The 8,183-nt window shown below is 31.3% G+C and overlaps 1 protein-coding gene across 2 annotated transcripts in view; it reads right to left on the reverse strand.

Annotated features, from left to right (window-relative positions):
* Positions 1 to 382: 382 nt before the first annotated feature.
* PGR (progesterone receptor) overlaps positions 383 to 8,183 on the reverse strand; it is a 104,660-nt gene continuing 96,859 nt past the window's right edge. Inside the window, exons 7-8 of one of the 2 annotated variants that reach the window (XM_027087790.1) lie at positions 3,859 to 4,016; positions 383 to 1,209 (exon numbers count right to left, since the gene is read on the reverse strand). In XM_027087790.1, the coding sequence (XP_026943591.1) occupies positions 1,054 to 1,209; positions 3,859 to 4,016 (314 nt within the window). In that variant the 3' untranslated portion in view covers positions 383 to 1,053. The remainder of the gene's footprint in view (positions 1,210 to 3,858; positions 4,017 to 8,183) is intronic. The other variant, XM_027087791.1, reaches the window with a different exon arrangement.

Consider the following 8,183-nt stretch of genomic DNA (forward strand, 5'->3'; position numbering starts at 1 on the left):
AACTGTGATTTGTCCAATATGTCCTACTGAGTGGAGAAAGAGAGTAATATTTCTCTCTTCTTTTTACTTCCCTCCTTTTTTTTTCTTCCCACCTTTCCTCCCTCCCTGCTTGCCTGCCTTCCTTTCTTCTTTGATTTGAGAAGTGAATAAGAAGCTCTCACCGAAAGGAACATTCTACTGGAAAGTTATTATTACACCAATATTAACGGTGAGACTCAGTAAGGTTAAGTGACTTTCCACACACCCTAGATGTAAGGAGTGGAGTTAGGCCACAGACTCTCTGACTTCCAACTTCCTATTTCGATACAGAATACCTTATTACAGGACAATTCCCCAAAAAAGATTAGTGAAATACTACAAAACCCATAATGCTCTTGTCATATGCTATGGTTCTCCTTAATAACTTTCTTAGAGATCTGTGTTTCAAATCTGGGAAACAGTCTTAACATATAAGCTGGTTATCCTAGTTTGAGTAGCATCAATCTATTTCAAGAATTTTAAACTCTTTTTCTGTATATTTTTTGCATTAAAAACACTTTGGAGAATCTCATTAAGGTTATAAATTTCCTTCTCATGAAAATGTATATACACACATATAGACAGAATTTTGCATACCATTTTAAGGTTTCATTTTTGTAAATATAATTAGGGAACCAAAGGGAGCTATATAGAAAGAACATATAATAACTTTTTATTTTTATGTATAAGATTTTTTTTTTCTCTACGGTAGAAGATTTGTTATATGTGAAAGTTAAAAATCTCACCTAAATGGTATGAAATGATATGAATAAGATTAACTTTAACAATCAACCTAATACTTTTTCAATCTTGTAAACTCTAAAAGAAAATATGGGTACACGAAAACACTAAAAATTCAAATTATGCTTTATAGAGGAAATCAATTAAACCTCACAACTTTTATCTGAAATTTACACAGTACGATATGTTATAAATGTAAGGCTTTGAGAAGAACATTGTAAAAACTCGAGACCTCATAATCCTGACCAAAACAAAAACAGAAAAAATTTAATTTTTTAAAGATAAAAACGGCATTCACTTTTTATGAAAGAGAAGAGGTTTCACCATCCCTGCCAAGATCTTGGGTAATTGTGCAGCAATAACCTCAGACATCATTTCTGGAAATTCAACACTCAGTGCCCGGGACTGGATAAATGTATTCAAGCAGTACAGATGAAGTTGTTTGACAAGCTGTTGGTTTAACAAATGGATAAGAAACATGTAAGAAAAATAATATATTCATATACTATACAAACATGGCAGCTTATTTTTTTAATAATAGAAATACTTAAGATGTTTTTTTCTTACCGAACTGAAAACATCTCCCTCCACTTTCTAGCATAATATGTAAAATATTACATACTCATGACAAAATATCCTAATATATAGAAAGATTTAAAGAAATGAAAGTATTCTGTAATCCCACAGGATAACCAGTGTGAACATTTTGGTATATTCAAGGGTTTTTTTAAATACATACTCAGGTATACACATAATATACACACATGCATATATATTTCCATAAATGAAATTATTTTATAGTCTATTTCTTAATCCAGCTTTTTCATATAACAACATATAGACAATATATAGACTCTTCTATTTCAGTACAAACAACCCAGCATAATCCATTTTAATCTAATTTTAATTTTGTCAAAGTAATTCATGTACATAATTTTGAAAGTCAGCTAGTACTGGAAGACCTATACCAACAAAAGCAACAGCAGCAACAACACAGATGTAACCACTTTAAACTTCTTTAGCCTGTGTCATTTGATATTTATCTGTGTATTTCTAATAAATTTTATTTTCCAAAGTTTACATTATTGATTAAGTTTCTATTAAATGAGTATTTAGCTCTCTTGTACTATATACCCCCCTCCCCAACTACACACACTTTCTCTTCTCTCCATTCTCTATATAGTTATATCTCAATTTTTGGCTAAATCGATATCTAACATTTATATTACAAAGATTTTTGTTTTTTACTGGATTACATTTTCTTTGTTATATGACTTACTTTAATTTTGCTAGGGCTAATCACCTTATGTTTCTGTTCCTTTGTTTTTTCTATATTACAAAGCCATAGGCAAATTTTCTGACAGAATTGTAAAGACTCACTTCAATATGTTCATGCAATTGGTAATAGCTCAGTTCCATTTTTTTCTTGGTATTAGTGTCCTGAAATCCTCTTCATTAGTTAGTGTGCTGGGACACCCCTTTGCATCTCTCTTGGGTTGAATCTTCTACTTTGGCTTACTCCAGTGTTTTGTTGTAAGAAATCCTGCAGGTGCCCTTGAGAAAGTTTGTATTTGAGATAATCTCTATGAGATCTTGCAAGTCTGAAAATACTTTTATGATGCCATCATATTTGTTTGATGGTTTGGCTGGTAAAAAAACTTGTTGAAGATTTTTCTTTCCTTGAAAATTCTGAAGGTATTGCTCCATTGTTTTCTGGGTTCCAGTACTGCTATTGAGAAGTCTAACATCATTCTGAATCCTGATGATTTGATGTGACTTATTTGTTTTTTCATTGGTATATTTTATGATACCCTATTTATTCCAGGTATGCTGAAATTTTACAATGTGCCTTGGTTCAGTTGTGCTGTGCCTGTATACTGGGCCCTTACACTCAGAAAACTCATATCCTTCAGTTCTAGCAACTTTTCTTTTATGATTTCTTACATAATTTCCTTGCCTTGATTTTCTCTCTTGTTTCTTCTGGAAATTACTACTAACTGGAGAATGGAACCCCATGGACTAATCCCCTAAATTTGCTATCTCTCTACTTTTTCATATCTTTATCTTTTTTGTTATATTTTTCTGGGTTTTCCTGAGATTTATATTTCCTGAGTTTTATATTTATATTGAATTTTTAATTTCTGCTCTTCTTTAATTATCCAAAAGTGTTTTCTTGCTAAATGTTCCTTTTTAAATGTTTTCTATTCTTGTTTCATTGCTGCAAAAATCATTCTTATTTCTCTGAATATCTTAATTTTTTGAAGCTTTCTTCTATTTTCTGCACTCTTGCTTTTTCCTTTAAGTTACATTTTTTCCTGTTTATTTTGCTCTCTGCCTTACATTTTAGAGGCTTTATCTAGATAGCTAATAATCTTGGCTGTCAGTTCATATTCAGCAGTGAGGCCTCAAATTTGACCTGGTGAGTAGAGGGTTTTTTTATGCTTTGTTGTTATTTTAGTGTGGTTTCTGAACACAGTAGTGAAAAAAGCTTGTATGCAATATGTCTCGACTAACCCCATATATCTTATTTTATTTACCCAGTTTTGGTGTCAGGTATTTCTAGGGTTTTTTTCCTCTTGTATAGGGAATGATGCATACATATCTTAAATACTTGTCTAATTATTTATTTAAGATAAGTCCTAAAAAGTGGGAATTTGAAAAGCACACAAACTTTAACTACTGCTACATGCTGCCAGATTGTCCGTTAGTATTGTTACTGACTTATAACTCCATCCAAAATAGTATGAGAGTCTTATTCTCCACAACCATATCTTTGCTTTTCCTGTATACATAAAATCTTTTCTAGCTTAAGACAAAAACATTTGAGAGCATATTCAGAAAAATATATCACAATTCCTATCAACCATTAAATTACTCTCAAATTATACAAATACTAGTAAAAGGATATGTGGGTGATCTACATTGAAAATGAAAAAAGCATAATATAAATTCTGAGCAGTATGATGCAGGTTTTTAAAATGTAAGTACAAATATAAATTTGAAGAAAACACATGAAGTAAAATTTATATTTCACATTTAAGAAGTTATAGATATAATTCAGAAAATAATCATTAATATTCTAGAAAGCAAAATACTTACATCATGCAAGTTATCAAGAAGTTTTGTAAGTTGGTAGAAACGCTGTGAGCTAGGGACAACTCCTTTTTGCCTCAAACCAATTGCCTTGATGAGCTCTCTAATGTAGCTTGATCTCATCTCTTCAAACTGGCTTTGACTTCTTAGTCCTTCCAAAGGAACTTCAAGAAGATAATTACAAGTGGCAGTTATGTTTAAAAAAGATGACACTAGCAGTTTATAATATAAATTTCTGAGCTGTATAATGATTTATTTTGATTTGCAACTCTAGATACAAACATCTTAAATAGCAAAAGTTTTAGAACATGTAAACTTCTAGTTCTTTTGAAGAATATGATAAGAACAACTAGGTAAGTTAAAGAACATTTCAGCTTACCTATTTTAGAGCTATTAGCATTTGCTCAAAAGAGCACCTGACATTATTCTACATTCCTGTCTAAAATACTTAGTTTGATTTAGTTTACAACTACATGTATGCTGGATCTTTTTTGTCTTTGTCTCCTTCCTGCTGATATGAGAGAAAGCCATTGATATTTGAATTTTCTCTTATATTCAGCCACTTGGTTTTACTCTATTTTATTTATTCATTTATTTATATTTTTAAATCTAACAGCTTTTGTTTGATTTTTTTTTCGGTATAAGACAATACTATATTCAAATAATAGCTTCATTTTCTCTTTTCCAACAGTTGTAGCTCTCATTTCTGCTTCATGGTTCAATGCATTGTTTAAGACTTCCAGAACAATATTAAAAAATAATAGTAATGGTAAATACCCCTGTTTTGTTGCTGATTTTACTGAGAATGCCTCTCATTCCTATTATGATGTTAACTGGTAATTTATATATCTACGTCTGAAATCTTTAATTCATACATCAAAATGTTGGGCACAACTTCCTACTCTTATGACTAGTTCTCTTGTTTTCACTACATAGTAAATTTACCTATTGCTTTTCTCCTAAATCTTTTTGGTCCTTCTGTTGTCACTTGTCTGAGATGTCCTGGTTGATTTCTTTAGCAACTCTATTACCAGAACTCCCAATTTCCTTGTTTTCTTTTACTTTGGTCTCACTTGTCCTACAAACAAATCTTCAAACTGAAGTGAAGTTTCTGACTTTTTCTGCAACTACATCCAGATTGCTGAAAGAAAAATCACATAATCTCTGGATTTATGATCTTGACCCTTAGCAGTATTTCTATAGAGAAGTGTACTTCATTTGAGCAAAGCCAACCATATGTGTCCAGCAAAGGGAAATAAATAATCCTTTTTCAAAAACTCCTACTTTATTCCCTCTACCCGAATCAGACCTTGGCTTCCACTTCCCTTGGAAAAAAGATGGCTGCAGATAACAAACCGATAGAAACCAAAAGTTAATTCTTTGGTTTTGAGTTTTCAAGAGCTCACATCCTGAGTATAAAAGGGATTTAGAAAGGTAATCTTGGCAATATGAGATTTTTGCTCCAATTGAAAACTTAACTGTTGTACATACATTTGTATGTATATGCTATGTGTATCTATGATCTTGTCCCTTTACTTCATATGGCAGCTATTTTTTTTTAATTTACCATTTTAACCTTTTATTACTTAAAAAAAATTTTTTTTTTTTGGCTGCACCATATGGCATGTGGGATCTTAGTTCCATGCCCCCTGCATTGGAAGCTCAGAGTCTTAACCACTGGACCACCAGGGAAATCCCTATAGCAGTTATTTTAAACATCCATAACTCTTTTTACACTTCCCAACCAATCCTCAAATCTCTATCACTCTTAAACATGACTGTAAAATAATTTTTTCTTCTGATTACTGAAGTACTGTCTTTTCATTGGGCTTTAAAGAGTTGGAAAACTAGTAACCCAAAGCCCTCAGTCTATCCATCTAAATGTTTAGGACCAGACTTGAACCAATTATCCTCTTTACAAGAGAAGCGGGCCTAATTCCACACTGCCTCATTCTTTTAGTATCAACACTAACAACATGCTCCTAGGATATGATAATCTAATCACTAGGCTCTCATCCTATGCTCCTGGGATATCTCTGAAAATTATCCTCCTCTCCTACTCTCTTCCCTAGATTTCAGATCTATGATGAACCAGCTCTCCAAAAAATTTCTATTTCCTTTGAGCTCTTTACATTAATTCATTATTTTCTTAATTATTACACCCAGCATTACATGATTGGAGAATTTTCTCTCAGATTCTTATTGATTCCACATGTGGGTTTTTAGGATTTCTTGTAAATATATTAGTGGCAAGTGGGAGAGAGTGAGTGAAGGGCAGTTAGCCAGATGCTATTTTAGATAAGAATACTTTAAAAAAAGAATACTTTTTTTTGGTTTAGCTAATTTAAAAATAATGTGTATTCATTGGAAAAATTTTAGAAAATACAGAAAATACATGGAAAATTACAAGTCACCTGAGATCCTACAATCCAATATTTCAGGACATTTCCTAATATTATATTGAGAACATTTACTTATATCATTCAAATTCTTCAAAAATGAACGTTTTAATTCACACATAAAATTTCATATCACAAAAATGTGTAGGACATACAATTTATTTAATTGTTTTATCATTTGACATTTGGAATATTTTACTAATCTAAACAATACTTATGATGAATGTCTTATTTTTTATGGATATATTCTTAGAAGTAGAATTATTAGAGTAAAAGGTATTACCTGTCTTAACACAGATAATAAACATTTCTAAACTACTTCTTACTAGTTAACTGTTGTGTGCTTTGTACTGAGTATTTTCATTTTAGGTAATCTTTGCTTTTTATAGAGAAAAATAAAATACCATCTCATTTTCACTTCTCTAATTATTAGTGAGGTTGAACAATTTTCTTAAGCTTTTTAGTGACTTTTTTTCTGTTTTGTATCTGTTTATAGTGATCTAAGCTGTATTTTAAATATTCTTCTCAGTCTGTGGTTTAAAGCCCAGTTTCAAAATATTTAATCAGTTTTGTAACTTTATTAGGGCAAAGAGTACTGCCCAGGCAATCCAAATTTTGCCATGCTCCAGGCAAACACTTTCAATTACTTCAACTATTTCTTTTGATCTTTCCTTCCATAGCTTTAAATAACATCCTTATAGAGCTGATCCTTGAGTTTTTATTTTTAACTTTTGACTTTCCAGTATGGAAAATGGGGCTGTAGCTCTATTTCCATATTCCAGATCTACTATTACCCCCACACCACAAACACACTCACACATGTAGAACTTCCTATTCCTCCTCTTCCTAATATCATTTTCCTAATATTGGTTAGATCAATATTCAGTGTTTACTACTTTAGCTAGGCAAAATACTACTACAGTCAAGTCATATAGCATTTACTATGATTTCTTTTCTTTTCTAGTATAATATTTTGTTTTACTGAGAGTAAGTAACCATATTGACGGGTGTGAAGTGGTATCTAATTGTGTTTTTTATTTGTGTTTCTCTAATGACTAGTGATGCTGAGCATTTTAATGGCTGTTTGTAAACCTTCTTTTGAGAAATGTCTATCAAGACCTTTATTTATTTTTAAATTGGTTTATTTTTTTATTGTTGAATTGTAGAGGTTCTTTATTCATCTGGATATTAATACTTTTACCTTAGCAGATATATGATTTTCAATATTTTCACCAATTCAATGGATTGCCTTTTCTTTGTGTTGTGTCCTTTGATAAACAGAGGTTTTAAATTTTGATAAAGTCTATTTATCTTTTTCTTTTGTTGCCTGTGTTTTGGGTGTTATATCCAAGAAATCACTGCAAAATCCAATGTCACAAAACTTTCCCTCTATGTTTTCTTCTAAGGGTTTCATAGTTTTAGCTCTTAGATTTAGTTCTTTGATTTATTTCAAGTTAATTAAAATTTTTGTGGAAATATAGTTGATGTACAATATGTTAATTTCAGGTGTACTACATAATGATTTGACATTTGCATACATTATGAAATGATCACCACAATCAGTATAGAAAACATTTGTCCCCATACAAAGTTATTACTTACAAAGTTATTATATTACTGGCAATATTGCTTATGCTGTATATTACATGCCCTGGCTTATTTATTTTGTAATTGGATGTTTGTACCTCTTAATCCCCTTCACCTATTTTGCTCCCTATCCCCTCCCCTCTGGCAACCACCTATTTGTTCTCAGTATCTATGAGTCTGTTTTCATTTTGTTTTGTTTGCTTTGTTTTTTAGATTCCACATGTAAGTGAGATCACATAATATTTGTCTTTCTCTGAATTATTTCACTTAGCACAATACCCTCTAGATCCATCCATGTTGCTGCAAATGGCAAGATTTCTTCTTTATGGCTGAGTAATATTCCAT

This window comes from Aethalodelphis obliquidens, unplaced genomic scaffold (assembly GCF_003676395.1).
Source record: "Aethalodelphis obliquidens isolate GAN/ISIS:26980383/991018 unplaced genomic scaffold, ASM367639v1 scaffold60, whole genome shotgun sequence".
Classification (NCBI taxonomy): Eukaryota; Metazoa; Chordata; class Mammalia; order Artiodactyla; family Delphinidae; genus Aethalodelphis; species Aethalodelphis obliquidens.